General features: G+C 36.2%; 1 protein-coding gene across 5 annotated transcripts in view; it reads left to right on the top strand.

The window, feature by feature from the left end:
- The window catches only part of LOC131436301 (WD repeat and FYVE domain-containing protein 3), a 1,204,110-nt gene extending 1,186,504 nt beyond the window's left edge, over nt 1-17,606 (top strand). The window contains exons 29-32 of one of the 5 annotated variants that reach the window (XM_058604953.1): nt 12,346-12,702; nt 12,763-12,877; nt 13,272-13,469; nt 17,304-17,443. In XM_058604953.1, the coding sequence (XP_058460936.1) occupies nt 12,346-12,702; nt 12,763-12,877; nt 13,272-13,320 (521 nt within the window). In that variant the 3' untranslated portion in view covers nt 13,321-13,469; nt 17,304-17,443. Of the gene's footprint in view, nt 1-4,684; nt 4,877-12,345; nt 12,703-12,762; nt 12,878-13,271; nt 13,470-13,844; nt 13,900-17,303 lie in introns of those variants that run through there. The other 4 variants (XM_058604952.1, XM_058604951.1, XM_058604954.1 and 1 more) reach the window with 4 other exon arrangements.
- The last annotated feature ends 962 nt before the right edge of the window (nt 17,607-18,568 follow it).

Below are 18,568 nucleotides of genomic sequence, written 5' to 3'. Positions count from 1 at the left end.
TTCCTGTTGTTGGTGACTGTCACAGGTGTACTGGGGTTGCTTGGGGTTGATGTGAAGGAAGCACCGTTGTCCTTTGGTGTAGTTGTCTCCTTGTCCGGTTTATCACATGGTTTACCGTAGTGAACAGCTTTTTGGCAATTTTGACATGTGGCCAAGTGATTTGCACGGTATTCTTGTATCCTGACCGAATGTCACATAAGAAGGTATAGGCCTCCTCAAGCGCATGCGTAACAAACGTACGCCATTTAGAATACCGGGGAAAAAATTCTTTCACTTTTCTTTTTCGATAGAGAGAATCTCTCCGTATTGGGACATGGTTTTGCGAATATAGGGATCGATGACGCTTGAGGGAAGATCATGCACACGCACTTCTATAGTACTATCTTTCATATATAGTGGAATGTTGCACTTGATATTTTCATGCTCCACATAGTGCACATTATTATTGTCTTTAGCGAATTCAATTGCATCCAACTCTTTATAGAACTGGATATAAACAACATTGTTGGTCTTATTGCATTGAAGTAAATGCACACGTTTAATGTCAAAATGCATTTGCTCCTTAAGCAAACCTTCAAGTTCTCGTATCGAAGGTCCAATTTTGCACTATCTGAAGTCAAAAATAATTATATTCTTTCGTACCGGCGGAAGCTTTTGTTCGTTTGGTTCACTCATTTTCGAGGTCTATTGTTCACTACACAATACTGTACTTGGTTTCTTCTGTCCCCAACATAAGCGGTTCTGTTTTATCGACTGACTTGGATGAGATGTAAACCCGAACTGATTGCGGGGTAGATGATTTGTTTATAGACAGCCATCTGATTCTTCAGGCACAGTTTAGATGTTCTACAAATCAGCGGATACAGAGACCTATTGAATATGTTGCTTTTTTGAACGATTAGTCATTGTAAGTGCATTATTCAGAGAAACCTGGAATGCTCTATCTTCAAGATAATTTTTGATAATTTTAATAAGATACATCGGAAAATTATACCGATGCAGTTTAAACGTCGTGCCACACATTGTCGAATGCCTTTTCAATATCCAATATTGCCATGGCAGTCGTTTTGGACTCTGATTTGTTTCGCTGGATGACGTTGTTAACCCTTGTGAGTTGGTGGATTGTGGATCTTCCTTTCCGGAACCCAAACTGTTCTTCCAGTAATATATCCAGTTCATCAAAATTGCCTTTTTCAAATCGTTGCAACTCGGAAACCGTTAATTTTACAAAAATTGCGTTCAGGAAGAAGTTGTCGAAAATCAATAGGACACTCTTGAAAAAATATTCACTGAAAAAAAAATTTGATTTTTTTCTCAATAATTACAAAATAATCCAAAAAAGTTAAATAAAAAAAAGCATGGTTTCAATTTTTTTTATAACTTTTATTTAAAAGCTGTTATTAAAACCTACAGATTGATGGCTATCCCATCCGTGCCTTTTGAAAAATAAAGAAGTTACAGCTAAAACAGTTTACGGGTCTCGTTGTAATTTGGAAACCATTTATCGTACAAAAATGGCGTCCAGGAAGAAGTTGTAGGGAATCAATAGGACACTCTTAAAAAAGATACACTGAAAAAGAAATTATTTTTTTCTCAATAATTTCAAAATGTACCAAAAAATAAAATAAAAAACAATCAGTGTTTCGATTTGTTTTGATAATTTTTATTTTGAAGCTCTTATTAAAACCTATAGATTGATGGCTATCCCATCCGTGCCTTGTGAAAAATGAAGAAGTTACAGCTAAAACAATTTACAGATATATTCGAAATTTCAAGTTCTCGTTGAACGATAATCATTTAAACAGTAGAATATTATTCTACAGGCTGAAGGCAATAAATTTGTTCATGACCTGTTCTTGAGATACTTGGATATTTAATTAAAACAATTTTTAATTTTTATATTTCCATGAATTGTTTATTTGCTTGCTATATCTACAATTATTACATGGTAATTATATTTAAGGTTTTAAGTTTTTGAAAATTGTATGAGTACTACGTGCATCGTCATTCGAATACAGTCTTGTGACGATTGTGGTTTCTGAAATCGGAACGAAAGAATGGTATTTCTGTGTCCCTGGAATCATTTTGGTATCCTTATAAACACTACTCCACTCGGTCACACCCCGTTCATATTTTTCTTGTGACACGTAACAAAAAGACATGGTCGTGAATGCATCTCGACTTCTCTGCTCTGCCCATTCATATAATTGTTTTGCAGTTGTGATTGGGTGTTCATGTAGTTTAGCCAAGCTCTCACGTCGTGCCATTTGCTTTAAATTACCCCCGAGTGCATCACATGGTCCTTTACCATGAAAAGTTGCACAAAAACGCCACTCAGCATCAATGTTGTACATTGATTCAAATTTACAGAGACTTGCCAATTTTTTTCTGTTTTTGTAGTGCGAGGCAGCTTCGTCAGACATAAATAAAACCTTAAATATAATTAAGATTTATTCATGCACAGAACGATCGAAATTAGCTTTGCGCCTAATTCGTATTACTGTTTTTGAATTAGTTGATTTTAACATCAAAACTGCCAAAATAAGTAATAAATTGGTTAATATTCAGCATTTAATTTGCTGAAAAAAGTTCTTGTTTTTAGCGAATATATTTAGATGCCGAAATCCTGGACACAAACCAGCAACATTTCAATCCCACACGAAATTCTCGTTGTCAACTAATACCGTTTTCGTTTTAGAACCTACACGCGGGCAACTCTGAATCCGAGTAAAACGAACACGTGTTACGCGCCCTAGGCAACAACTCGTATAAAAAAGAAAAAATAAACAAACTTGCAAGGATGCGTGGTGCGACCCGAGAAAATTTTCAGAGCGAAACTACGCGATTGGAGTCCGATCTAGAGCGACACCAGGTTGCTAAAACAAACCCATCAAAAGTTGTTTTGGCGACTCTGGGTCAGCTCTCGGGCTGCTCTGATCAATAAACGAAAACGGTATAATTTTGTTGTTAAAATCAAATAGATTGACGCTGTTTGGCTGTCATCATCACTGCAGAAAGACAGCACAAAGAAAACAAGAATGCAATTGGTTTTATTAACAAGTTTATTAGTCAAAAACTCATGAGAAGTGTCAAAGCAACACAATTCGTTGAAAAACAAAACAGGATAGTCTTGTTGAAATTGTTTTGATATATTTGATATATAGAACTTGAAATTTCTAACTGACCGATATGTAAAACTGCTGTAAAGTTGCTTGGTTTAAGTTTATTTATTTCAGCTATCAGTGAATTATTAAAAGTTTAACTAACAATCATTTCTGTGACCAGTGCAGAAAGTACATGTTTATTGCATATTCTATGCTTGCTTTGCATTCCGACTTCTATCTCTGAACTTTTTGTATGAGACGACATCTGAATGCTAAACAAATCGAAACTGACACTTCCCTGTACGGTCATTTGGAAAATTTACCGTGATGTTACAAGCAGCATCTACAACAATAGAGTAGGACACATGAATCAAAGAGCTACTATCCGAAATGGTAAGACATTTTCATTGGCCATTCATTACATTCAGTGCCTAACTAAAGCAGATCGTTTGTAATTACGCTTCGTGATTGTAAGTGAGAGTTTACAATGAACAAACAAAATGTTGTTTGGAGAAGCAAATCATTTTTACACTGCATAAGAATTCAACAAATTAGATGAAATGAGTTATAATCAGGACCGTACCCACATGTATTGTTTCTTTTCTTAAGAGGCCTTTTACAAACTTAGGAAATCAGCTATTAGTTTATAGTGCAAAATCAATTCACATTATAAACAGAAATAAATTTATTAAACTTAAGAAAGTTTATTGATTAAATCAACTGACAATTCCAATTTAAATAAATTAATTAATTGGATTCGTTTTGGCTGTAGCTAAAATTAACAGTTCGTATTAGTTGGAATCAGTATATATTTTACTTGAATCAAGAAGGTTTATTGTTATTATTAACTGTCAATTTTCATTGAAATTAACAACAATATCACTTAATTCAACAACATTTTTTACTGAAATCAACAATAATTACTTGTTAAAATCAACCATAGTTTTGTTGATTTTGCCAAAAATATTAGTTGAATGAAAGTGGAGCGTGTCTTTGCTAAGAAATGACAGCATGTAAATGTTGCAAAATCAACTGAAAACTTAGCAAATTCAACCAACTTTTTAGCATTATTAAGGGGTTCAAAAATAACAAATCTGAATTAGCAAATATAAGAATGTTTTAGTTGTCCTAAAAAATAAATAACTAAAATCAGCAAATCAACTAATTTTTTCGCCAAAACGCTGATTTCGGTCTTTGCGTGTGTAAATGTAATAATTGTAGATATAGCAAGCAAATAAACAATTCATGGAAATATAAAAAATGGTGTTATAATTAAATATCCAAGTATCTCAAGAACAGTTACTTTTAGAAGAAAGGATATCATGAACAAATTTATTGCCTTCGATATTCTACTGTTTAAATGATTATCTTTCAACGAGAACTTGAAATTTCGAATGTATCTGTAAATTGTTTTAGCTGTAACGTCTTCATTTTTCAAAAGGCACGGATGGGAATCTGTAGGTTTTAATAAGAGCTTTGAAATAAAAAGTATAAAAATAATCGAAACCCTGATTTTTTTTATTCAAATTTTTATGTTCATTTTGAAATTATTGAGAAAATGAAATCAATTTTTTTTTCAGTGTACCCTATTGATTCCCTACAACTTCTTCTTGAACGCCCTATTTCGAAGTCGGATGAGTTTCCTAGTAACACTGTCAATTTGAAGAGAGGAACTCGGCATATGCTGTACTGTAACCGTCCTATCACGAGCGACTGTGATTGAATGCTGGAAGGATGATAGAGCCGCATCGATTTCCATCAGGGAATCTAGTGTAATATGAGCATTCAACGCTAAATCTCCTCACACATTTCAGACCATAAATCTCCTCACACATTTCAGTCCATGTAATATGAATATTCAAGACTAAATCTTTCTCACATCCCAGACCACACGCACTTGACAAAATTCAGTAAAAACACCATTCCACGAAAACCTAGAAACCTACATAAAACAAATACATTACCTACATGAAGGCAACTAAAATATCAACACTTGCACCTCACGCTGACCCAAAGAAAGGAACGACGTTGACATAAATTTCGACTGCAAAGAAACAAGGAAGCATCAAGTTACAAATGGTTCATCATCGTCGAACAACAAAATAAACATGACCTACTGTGTCACTTCCCCTTTTCTTGACACCCTTCATGACCACAATTGAATACCAACCGCACGACCTAGAATAACAGTAACTCACGAACGCACACTAACTCAAATCGACACTCACGAGAATAACCCAACCTCCTATCGCCCGCTCCTCTCCGTATCACACCCGCTCTTTCTCATGAAAAAGCTTATTTCCCCTCTTACTCTCCAAGTATACAATGGCCGACTCAATACAACTAGTCCCATTGGTTAAACACGGCTTACACTGCGCATTCTAACTCCTCCCCAAGATTCTCACCAATTGTAAAATCTAATTAGCTAGACTAGGAGAGGATAGGATATAAAAGTTAACAACTGATAAAAAAAAATTCTTAATCGCAACTTAAAACAGCGATGTTTTATTGTAAACTAGTGGCAAATCGATATTAATAAGTTGGTCGGCGATTTGTTGAAATTTAACTCAGTTGGTGCGATAATAGTACCTCCGAGATTGAATATGCACGGTTTCTGGTGAAAATTCCATCGTCTATATTGCTGGAAAGTGGTCGGAAGAGTGCTCGTTAAAAACAACTGGAGAGCTGTCTATGGCGATGTTGCTGATGAATATATCCAAAATGGAGTGAACTCCCGATCTGGAAAGTCGCGTTGGTTGATCCGGAGCGAGGATGTTGTACTGTCCAGCTTCGTAATTTCCGGCAAGTACGAAACCGTTTCGATTCTGTCTTTTGTTTCCCCACAGCTCATACCGTGCATTCAGGTCCCCAGCAATGATGAATTTGTTCTGTCGTCGAGTGAGCATAGCCACATCTCGCTTCAATGATGCACACGTACCATCTCGAAGATTTGTTGGTTTGGGGCAGTACGCTGCACTGATGATGATGGGTCCCATCGTCGTTGTAATCTCAATTCCGATGGCTTCTACAAGTTGCAAATTTAAAGGCAGGCAGAGGCATGTGCTGAATGGATCGTTTAATGGCAATGGCCACTCCCCCTCCTTTGGTAGTTGTCCTGTCGAGCCTGTGAGTTCTGTAATTGAAATAAAAATAGAAATTTTAGGTTTTAGATGAGTTTCAGTTAAAAAACTACAAGGATCAGCCCCATGGGGTTGTTCGAGCCATTATATGTGGAACAGGGCAACCAAAATTTCTAGTGATCGACATTTTCAATTATTCGTCACAATTTTGAATCCGCAAATGCACGGGAGTCTGCTTAGATTGATCTTTATTAGGAACCAACACCGAACACGCGAACCCAGAATATAGACTCTATTTGTCGTGATTTGTATTTGTTTTGTAGCCGACGAAATTACATCAATAGCCCAAATGTATGCAATTATATGTTTGTACAAGCTTGCGATACGGATATTGATATTTAAGCTTCTCTTCGCCAAGCTTGTGTTCAAGTTTTGAATGCAAGCAGTTATTTTTATAGCGTTTCTGTACCATTACTACCATTCTGCGATTTCGGTTGGAGCGATAAACTATTTCTCATTATCAATCGAATTCATCTTATATAATTAAGAAATTAATCTTATGCACTCAAAATTCACCCTGGGGTAGTTTTCAATTTCTCAGACGAAACGACATTATATGGGATTTCATCCAATCTTGCATGACACAAGATCAGAGCATACGAATTAAAGCTTCATTTTAAGGCAGTTTTTTCTTGCTGTCTAGCAACAACCTACCTCTAGCATGCTACATGTAGGTCTGAAACGTTAGCTATAATTTCGCTTATATTTATAGCTTCGCGTGCTTCCGACAGCATTGCTTTTGCATCGATTGACCAATCAGAGCGATGCTTTCCCTTGATATATCGCTTACTTCTCCAAAACCGTCGACTATGGCAGGGAAATCCGGTATGCCGGAGATATTTAGCAGACAAAATAGGACACTGCTAGCTATTAATCAACATTTCAATGAGATACAATTAAAAATACAAGGCTATGAACATTCAAATCAATACGTAGAAATATTTTCAATAAAATGGTGACATAATATTGATAATTGATACAAAACTAACTGAGCTGTAATTGTTCAAAACCTGACTATATTTCTACGTGTATTTTTCTTGAATTTCTAATTTGCACCCCTATATAGAAAACAAAAATGTGTTCCACAAGCAATATCGGCATTCTTCTCTTGAAGAAAGTCGGACAATTCAGCAGTTTTGCTTCTGAGTGAGCAAGCAATCCAGTTTACTACAACCAACTCAATATATTGCATATTCGATGATTAATTTGAGTAAGGCGTTGAATTGATCCAACCGCGTTCTGCAGTTTCGTAGTTTTGTTGTCATTGTTTCAAAACTGACGATCAGTTGTTCAGCAGAGAATAAGTCACCAGAGTCGTCCTTTGCTTGTGGTTGGTCCCCATCCAGGAGAGATTTTGGAGGAAGAATCTTTTTGTGATCCAGCGACTGAATCTTTTGTTGTCGAATTTTTGTGAACTCAACACGTTTGGATGTTTCGATGTCATCTAGTAGGCAACCGTTTTTATTATGTGATTCGGCATATTTCCCGCGCCGACTTTTCATCTGGCAATTCCTCGCTCCATGACCGTAGTTCGAACAGTTCTTGCACTGTGTGACATCCCGATATACCGGTTTATACTTTGGCCATTTGATGATTATATGGAATAACGATTTTATCGTTTTCAGTTGACTCATGGTGATGGAGCCCTTCGCCAGATGAACCAAGTATACTTGATCTCGATGCTTTTTGTCCGTGTTGTGTCGTTTCATTTTAAACACCATCACAAACTTTAGTCCAGCCTCCGAAAGACCTTGCTTTAGGTCGGCTTGCATCATGTCGGGTAGTCCTCGAAGTACAACCTTCATATTTTTGTTGGTTACAATATCTTGTGTGAAGTATTCCGCTTATGTCCGCTTCAAGTAACATTCCACTGCTTTGTAGTGGTTCAAAGCCGGAACAGTTATTTTGTAGCCTTTAGTACTTAAACGGATTGTTGCCTGTAGTCCTTTGCTGATCAGCGTGTTGAAATCCGAGCGTAGAGTCGGTGGAAAGCCCTTCAGGTAGAAAGGTGGCATTTTTTCCTTCTTCTGAAGTTTCTCTTCGACATCAACTGGCATATCAGCGTATTGGTTGTTACTGAGCAAACGGTCGTTTACATGTACATCACTTGGCTCCAGACGCTTAGCATCCTTTGGATCCTTCTCGGATCTGAGGCGCGTTTTACCCATAGCGCGGGTAGGTAGGCAGCTGCGAATAAAAGATAAAACAAAATCGAAATTAGTCGTAGTAGGTTATTCGTCTATCCACATCGAGTGTTAGATGACGAATGATCGATTTTCGTACACGGTTGCCCTTTTATACGCATTCAGATGAAGATATGGGCCTGACTAAATCAAAATCGTCGTCCTTGCGAAAAACCCAAGCAAAATTAATAAGTTTTCCGCGTTGTTGTCAATGTTTTAGAAAACTTAATTTTTAATTTGTTTGTGGTTTTCTCACACTGTTCAAAATATTATCCTGAATTTCATGATAATATTTTTGATGAAATGATGAAAGAATTATGTTGCTGCCGTTGATACAAGTCGAGATATTCACGATTACGTACTGGCCATTCTTCCATATGCCTAATTTTTAAAGGCCACCCCAGAGTATAGTAAGTCGTATTCACGACAAAATTTTGGAATATATCAAGCACTTTAACTCCGCTATCCGAAATATTATCACTAGCACTTCACAATTAGTATAGAAGAATCTAGCACGAATTCATAACAGAGCAAAACCAACAATGATAATAACACAAATATATCATTATTGTTATTATAGCTATTATTTCATTATTATTATAACCTTCTTAGAAACAAAACATCAAAAGTATGTTCAAGATAAGTGAACAAACCATCATAATCAAAAACTATATTAAAAAATATGCCAGACATGATAGAAAAGTTCAACATTAACATACCATATCGGCTTCCAATCAAAACCACTCACTCCAGCACTCAACGACTCGCTTGGCGCTTCCAGGCCAACGCTGGACATTGCTCCTTCCTGACGCACTCGTCTCAAAAGACGACTCGGTTCTTCTTCAGTAGGTTCCGTTGGCACCTATCGCTTCCTCTTGCGATGGTTGGCAAGATATTTTTCCTGAAGATACCGTGAGCGCGCCTTAATAAACACTTTCAATGAAAGCTCAATTCAGAATGACGAATCGTCATTTTTAGAAAATTTGCCTTCAGTTGAGGAGTTGAGCACTATGCATTCATTACTCAAGTTAAAAACTTATCTCTCTCTTAGAGGGTACATTGCGGTGTGAACTGACACGATTCTCCCTATTCACTACTAGAATTTTAAACGATTTTCGACGTCGATTATCTCAATTCGGATTTGCATATTTCATTGAAAGAAACTATCAAGATGCTGTACAGGATTCATTTCTGACTTTTAAAAGGGCCAAATTGTGGAATTCTCTACGTTATTTAGCACAGTTCGGAATATTCTTCTGGAACAATTTTCGCACAGCGAAAAGTGCACGAAGAAAATCAAACTATTATGTATTTTCACTAAACTGATGATTTTTGGCATCGATTTGCAAAGAAGTAATCCTAATAGTACTTTAGATAACATTTAGAGCCATTAGAACGGTATTTTTATACAATGTTGTCCACTTTTCGTTTTGCCTTTCTCATATAGAAAGGTTATGCAATCACTTGGAAAACCGACTAGTAAAAATTGGCCCAGAGGACCAAGTGTCAAATACCATTCGACTTAGTTCGTCGAGCTGAACGATGTCTGAGTGTGTGTATGTGTCAAATAATCTCACTAGGTTTTGTCGGAGATGGCTGAACCGATTTTGACAAACTTAGATTCAAATGAAAGGTCTTGCGGTCCAATACGAAATTCCTGAAGTTGAGTTGAAACTAGCTAATGCGTTTTCTCGCCTTGACGACCGGAAGACAAATGAGTGTTTGAGGTTTTTAACCACGCAGAAGGTGCGCTCTCTAATGCCGCTGTTTGAATGCGTCTTCTCGCTCCGACGTATGCTTCCATCCAACGCACAAGAAGAAATGATCGATTTTCGCATTTTTCGCATAAATATCTGTTTATTAATCTTATTATTGTGTATTACATCAACGTTTTACAGTACAAGTGTTTTGACCCTTTGGCCTTTCATCTTTGTTGTTCATAAGATACATCGGAAAATTTTACCGATGCAGTTTAAACACCAGGCCATCGTGCCACACATTATCGAATACCTTTTCAATATCCAATATTGCCATGACGGTCGTTTTGGACTCTGATTTATTCTGCTGGATGACGTTGTTAACCATTGTGAGTTGGTGGGCCTTCCTTTCCGGAACTCTAACTGTTCTTCCAGTAATATATCCTGTTCATCTGCGGAAGCAAGAATTCGCCTTTGTATTGACTTTTCAAACAGCTTGGATAGGGCAGAAAGTAAGCTGATGGGCCGATAGCTCTTGGAAAAGGAAGGATCTTTCCCTAGTTTCAAAACTTGGATAACTTTAGCTAACTTCCACATTGAAGGGAAGTATCCAAGCTCCCAGCACCTGTTAAAAATTTTAGCTAAGAAAACAAATGAGCGAATACTCAAATGCTTCAGCTCAATGTTGAATGTGTTGTCGAAACCGGGAGCCTTCAAATTTTTGTTTTTTTTTTCACAATAGCCATCAGCTCATTCGCAGGGACTCTACTTTCCTCAGGAACCAAGCTGTCTGATTGGTCAACCTCAGCTACGCTATCAGCAACGGCTCTTTCATGTGGACTAACAATGTTGCGTCCTTAATTGTGAGAACACACAAACTGCTGGCCGCGCATTTGCCTTCTCTACTGGTGTGATTTAATGTATTCCTTCAGCTTCCTGGGGTGACATCAGAGGAGGAATTGGCTTCTGTTTTTTCTTAAGCCCCTTTGTTAAGGACCAGAAGGGCTTTGAATTCTCGAAGCTTTTGCTAGAAGTTCCTGTTGCGTAGCTCAGATATCCTTTCCTGGATTATCCTAGTTAAGTTGCTATAAAAGGTCTTCTCATAGGTTTGTTGGCGGCAATATCGTGTGTCAAGTATTCCGCTTTTGTCTGCTTCAGATACAATTCCACTGCTTTGTAGTGGTTCAAAGCCGGAACAGTTATTTTGTAGTCTTCAGTACATAAACGGATTGTTGCCTGCAGTTCTTTGCTAATCAGCGTGTTGAAATCCGAGCGTAGAGTTGGTGGAAAGCCCTTCAGATAGATAGGCGGCATTTTTTCCTTCTTCTGCAGTTCCTCTTCGACATCAACTGGCAGATCAGCGTATTGGTTGTTATTCAGCAAACGGTCGTTTACCTGTACATCACTTGGTTTCAGACGCTTAACATCCTTCTCGGATCTATGGCTACCCGTATCTTGGGTAGGTAGACAGCTGCGAATAAAAGATAAAACAAAATCAAAATTAGTCGTAGTAGGTTATGGTCGATTTTCGACCACGGTTCCCCTTTTAAAACGTTCAGTTGAAGATATGTGCCTGACTACCTCAGAATCGTCGTCCTTGCGCAAAAAACTCAAGCGAAAGTAAATAGTTTTCATCCTTGTTTTCAAATATTGAGAAGATTTTATTTTTGAGTTGTTTGAGGTGGTCTCACACTGTTCAAAATATTATTGGAGTAAATCAACCAGCTAGAAATTAAACCAAAATCACACGAATTGCCAAAACAAACCCTCCATCCGAATTCTGAAAATGAATTTATGAAAAAGGTAAAATGAAAAAATCTTCAGAACTGGACTCAATACTAATCCAATTTCTGGGTCTTGTTAGTTTATAGCCTTACGAAACGACGTTATACCGTTCCCGGATACCGATTCTGGAATTATATGAAATAGTGGAATTAATTTTTTTTTCTTAGAGATGGCACAATCGATCTGAGAACTGTTTTTATTTATAGGTTTGGCTAGATAATGCCACTTTTAATTTATTTGTTTTCTTCCAATAGTCAAAGAGAAGTATTTTGAAATATACTGCATTATCACGTATGAGAATATGAATGATATGAGAAAAGCATCATTAGACCACTAGGTGGATAAGAACAGGTTTTTTTTATTCTGGGTAATAGCTTTTTGAAAATGGTAGTGTATCGGTACCCCTTCTCATCCTGTTTTTTCTTCATTGTTAAAGGAATTGTTAAGTCGTCTTCGACGAATAGTATACTCGAGCAACAATCTTCAAAGAAATTTCCTATAGACAAGCGACCACCAGGCAATAATAGAGTAAATAATCAATCATTCTTCAACATTGGATCGAATATAAAAGCTGTATCGGTAGACCAACATATGAATGAATTCAAATCAACTGGCAGTGAACAATTGAACGTGACAAAAGATTTGAAATCTAGAAATAGTTTTCGTTGGTGCCAGCAGCTGTTATTTAGAACTAAGCTCACTATGTACACAGCGTATGATCGTAAAGATAATGTGGAACCAGCTAGTATCACTTCATTAGCAATATCGAGCGACCATCGTACAGTTTTTGTCGGTAAAACTAATCCATTATGTATTTACTGATACTCAATATAAATAATAAATCTGATTACAGGAGACGCCAGGGGACGTGTATACTCTTGGAGTGCAATAGATCAAACTGGAAGACTTTTGACTGGACGTAATATGAAGAATGAAAATCCAGTAGTCTGTGCTGGATGTAATGTTCGGTAGGTATAATCAATACGTATATCGAGTCACTGCTGATGAACTATTACTATTACATTCAGTTTATTCTTCTTTATCCATTTCCCATTGTCCGCATTAGTGCTGAATTGCTTGATACACTTGGTAGTTCAGCAGGAAACGCTAAGCAGGTGTTAAGTTTAGTTTACATTCGCAGATAAATATATTTTGTGAATATTCATGCATATATTTGAAGGATGAAATTGAGTATAAAATTAATTCATTGTGTTTAATTATTAAATCAAGTTTGGACGAAAAAATCGTGGGGGAGTAATATCAGAGACATGAATACAAACTTCGCACTTCTGAATATCTAAAATCGTTCTCATAAGTTGATATATTGTGTGAATTGTGAAGGTTTCATTTTTTTACTTTCAGAATTGTAACACTGTCAGTCACGTACCCAGAGGGGGGCCTCCCGAAATGAAAACCATATAAGTGTTTAGAATGTCTCAGACATGTGTTACAGAAATAACAAGACAGTAAATGTGATGAAATATAATACAATATCAGTTCCAGCGAAAGAGTTTAAAGTATATGATAAAAACAGCCGTAAACAGGCACACCGAGAATTAGGTATATAAACAATCTTCAGTAACATTTTTGGTTTAATCTTCGAGCCCCTCCCGAAATGAAATCCTGGGTACGGGCCTGAACACTGTACTTATACTAAAAAGTACGACGAATACACGACACACTTATTTTAATACACAAATTATTACAAAGACAAAGACTGAGGCTGAGAAAGCCGAGTGTTCTACGTCATTCAAATACGTTCGTTTCTGTACGAGTTCATGCGTTTGTGTGTGCGTGTGTTTGCTTGGGTGTGTGTTGGATAATTTCGTATATATTTCTCTTAGATGACTAGGCCGTTCTTCAAATGCCTAGATTCGTTAGAAAGCTTTTATAATTTAATCAGTAGCATTTTCTCTTCTCTTCCCGATTCCAAAGTTATAAGACAAAAGTTTAATTTGCTGAGTGTGCTGTCTATAAGTGGTAATAACAGGTGAGCAGTTCAATCGGAAATGACGATATTTTGCCATTCTCTATAAAAAAGTAATAGAACAGCTTGAAAAATCCACTTTCGAACGGAGCTTCGGAGACCTATAGTATTATATGCTATTCGACTCAGCTCTATGAGATCATAAAATGTATGTGTTTTGTATATGTGTGCACATTTCAAAGGCTTTTTAACGCTCGATTTCCTCCGAGATGACTGAGCTTATCTTAACAAACTAAGGCTCGTTTGAAAATTACCTTTCAACCATAGATCAAGTTTGAAGATCAACTGGCTGTCACTTCTGGTTCCGGAGATATAATGTTATAAGTGACGTAACCCTCAAAACGCGTTGTTATTTACCGCTCGATTTTCTCATAAATGACTGAACCAATTTTAACACGCTTATGCTCATTTGAAAGCTTCCATTGAATTGTGGATAAAGTTTGAAGATCAAATGGCTATGATTTCTGGTTCCGGCTGATATAATGGTAAAAGTGATGTAACCGACAGATCCCAGTGTTTTTCAATGCAAAATAATTTCTCGAAGATGAAAGAATCGATTTCAAAAGGCTTAGACTCGTTTGAAAGCTGCTATTAGGGTATTTGATAAACTCACAATACTAATGGCCGATGATAGAATCTTACAAATGTTTCAAAGAGACTATTTAAATTTAAATTTAATGTATTATGGCCTGAGGACAGTGGGTCGTGTATAGATTTCGAATCGACCACATGGATCGCTCAATTTCCTTTGTGTTTAGGAACCTTGTTGAGTGCATTTTTGTTTCTAACATATCATCTCCTTTTTCCAAACGCTACCAGAAAATTAAAGTGGATAAAATGATGGACGCATTGAAACTGACTCTGTTTTACAGAAAAATATAATACTTAATTTTTATCGCAACAACATATATGCAATCTATATGAAACAACAATCGATTGTTCTTCACCGATAAACCTATCCTCTGACATAAAAATTTGATAAATTCGATTATTTATTAAAATCGCAGAATGGTAGAGAACTTAACGCTATATCTCAGTAAATTCGAACATCGAACGCATGGTGCACGAAAGCTTTTGATTGTGTTTCGAACAAGTTTAAAGCTTACATTGTGTATCTCTAGAACAAAAGAGTGACTAGATACCAAAGCAAGAAGTACTGGTACGAAGAGCAGCGATGTCAGATAGTAGCAGTGTCATTTCCGTATATTTAAATTTTCTCGGAGGATCTCGCGGTGGAAAGCTTTTTTTTGTCGCCAGACAAAACTAGTTCCCGTAGTCCCGTTGATTAATAGAAATTTCCGTTGATTTCCGCAGAAAAAAATCAATTTCCGTAGATTTTGTCAACGCATCCATAGGACCGCAGAAAATCTTCGGTTCCGTAGATGACATCGCTGACGAAGAGGCGAATGACCTTAAGGTTGGAGTCTCTATTAACAAAACAAAAAACCTGTTTTAATCCACCTAGTGATGTAATGATGCCTTCCACATATCAATCATACTATTATATATAATACTGTGGTATTCTTCAAAATAGTTCTCTTCGATTTTTGAAAGAATAATCGAAATCGGTTTGTTTGACCGTCTACTGATAGAAACTATCAATTGGAGAAGATTTATATAAATAAATAAATAAATATATATCGTATTCTTATGTTCCGATTGGTTTATCAATTTATGCAAAAGTATTCAACATATTTTCATTGTGTATTTATCTAAGAGTGTGTTATCAATTTTTTACAACTTCTTCTTGAAAATCATTTTTGTAAAATTTACAGTTTCCGAATTATCTCGATTTGAAGAAAGTGCATGCAAAAATACATGCGCCCTTTTTAAATATCCGTGGTAAATTGAATTAGTCTCCCCACCTGTGAAAAATAGGTTTGTCATTCTAAAAACATATGACAAGTTTCGATCGAATCGAAAAACGTCAATTCTGATTCTGTCACCTTTTCTGCTATTAATTGCTGGAATTGCTCCATTCCGGAATTAAGGTGAAATGTAGCGTCATAAAATGCGCGCAAAATTTTACCTGCTTCAGATGATAATGTTAAAAACTACAAGGATCAGCCCCATGGGGTTGTTCGAACCATTGATGTGGAACAAGGCAACCCAAATTTATAATGATCGACATTTTTAATTAATCGTCACACTTTCGAATCCGAAAATGCACGAGAGTCTGCTTAGTTTGATCTTTATTAGGAACCAACACCGAACACGCGAACCCAGAACAAAGACTCTATTTGTCGTGATTTGTATTTGTTTTGTAGTCGACGAAATTACATCAATAGCCCAAATGTATGCAATTATATGTTTCTACATGCTTGCGATACGGATATCGATATTTAAGCTTCTCTTCGCCAAGTTTGTGTTCAAGTTTTGTATGCAAGCAGTAATTTTTATAGCGTTTCTCTACCATTACTATCCTTCTGCGATTTCGGTTGAAGCGATAAACTTTATCTCATCATCAATCGAATTTTTCTTATATAAATTAGAAATTAATCTTATGCACTCAAAATTGTTGTCAATTTCTCAGGTGGAACGACATAACATGGAATTTTATCCGATCTTGCATGACACAAGCATAAAAGTTAAAGCTTCAAATCATTTTATGGCACTTTTTGTCTTGCTGTCTAGCAACAACCTACCTATAGAATGCTACCCGTAGGACTGAAACGTTAGCTATAATTTTGCTCCTATTTATAGCTTCGTGTGCTTCCAACAGCTTCGCTTTTGAATCGATTGACCAATCAGAGCGATGCTTTCCCTTTGATATATCGCTTACTCCTTCGAAACCGTCGACTATGGCAGAGAAATCCGGTATGACGGAGATTTTTTGCAGGCAAAATAGGACACTGCTAGCTATTAATCAACATTTCAATGATATACAATTAAAAACACATGGCTATGAACATTCAAATCAATACGTAGAAATATTTCGAATCAAATGGTGACATAATATTAATAGTTGATACAAAATTGATTGAGCTGTAATTGTTCAAAACCTGGCCACATTTCTACGTGTATTTTTCTTGAGTTTTTAATTTGCACCCCTATATAGAAAACAAAAATATGTTCCACATTAAAAAAATAATATCTTATTTTTCTTTTAATGGATCGAAACCTCTGATATGGCCAAACTTTACAAACTTAGATTCATATCATAGGTGGCTTCACCATATAAAAATCGTAAAAAAATTTCTGAATTTTACTATAAAGTTAGTTGATAGTCATACGAACCGATTTCGACTACACCGGTAGCAGAATCCCTGTACCTGAAATAGAGGAACTCACTTCGATTCATTTTGTAGGTTACACTAGTTGATGCATGCACTCTTTCCGTCCTCTTTAATGATTAGATAATGTTTGAGCTTCATGTTTTAAGTTTTACCATATACATTTTTTTTCAGATTCAACCGGTACGAAAGACGAAATTGCTGTCGAAGCTGTAAACACGAATTTTGTAGTAAATGCTGTTATGTGGAGTCTACTGTATTCCATTTAAGGATTCGTATCCCCTCTCGAATTTGCAAGGTTTGCAATTCACAGCTAAACGAAACTAAGGAGGTATAATGTTAAAATTTGAATTGATACTTACTATCAATTATGCACCGAAAACTATCTAAAATAATAAATAATGTAGCTCTTTCTGTTTCTGTTATAACAAAACAGTAAATAACACTGTTCGTTTAAAAATAAAAATTAAAACTAAATTGACTTCTATCATTTTCCGAAAAATGTTAGCCTAAATTCAATTATGTTTTGTGTTAGGTTATATAAAATCATTATTTTTCATTGCAACTGTAAGGTTAAGTTTCATAGCATTATATCATGTTCAAAAATAGTGCTGATATCATTTGAAGCACCGAGATGATCACGTATCACGACATAGTGTTCATGTATTAATAAAACGATATTGTATGAGACGTTGACATATTGACTATTCTCATTAGAAAAGAGAACAATAATATTACCTGTTGATCTTAAAATTCAATCAATAATTGAAGTTTCGCCATTATTGGGCTTCGAATGCCTGCATTCACCAGAATTTCGCTTAATCGGTTCTGAGGGAGACATGGCTGCCATCCATTTGCCATACTACTGGCAATCAAAGTGACCAGAACCGCGTGGGAAAATATGCCTCCTTCTTCTTTTTTATCGCTAATATTTTAATTTATGTTTGGGAAATTGATTTCGGATCGAAAAAAATGGTTCGATTTCATAATATAATATTGTATTTATCCGCTAGTTCGCTTCTGGTGAATATTTTTACATATTATCAACTGACCTGTACCCTACAAAAATAAGATTTATTAGTAGAAATGCGCAGGATAATAGACGACCGCCGAATGTATTATGTCATTTTGGCTTTGACGGGTGTCATTGTATCGATCCTAGCAGTCGTCTGGTGCGCATGGCTTCCAAGGTAGCCAAAACACCATTGGGGTAGTGCACGGAACGATAGAAATTAACTCTGCGCCTAATTTGCATTACTGTTTTTGAATTGGTTGATTTTAACACCAAATTTACAAAATAACTATTAAATTAGTTCAAATTCAGAATTTACTGTGCTGAAAAAAGGCAGGTGGGTAATGTTAGAAACATAACTGGATGTCGTGAATACGAAAAAATTGGCACGCTCCCATCACTTTTCCGAATATCAGTTAGTTGATTA

Source organism: Malaya genurostris, chromosome 3 (assembly GCF_030247185.1).
Source record: "Malaya genurostris strain Urasoe2022 chromosome 3, Malgen_1.1, whole genome shotgun sequence".
Classification (NCBI taxonomy): domain Eukaryota; kingdom Metazoa; phylum Arthropoda; class Insecta; order Diptera; family Culicidae; genus Malaya; species Malaya genurostris.
The sequence above is the reverse complement of the archived record's forward strand: the minus strand, read 5'-3'. Positions and strand labels throughout refer to the sequence as shown.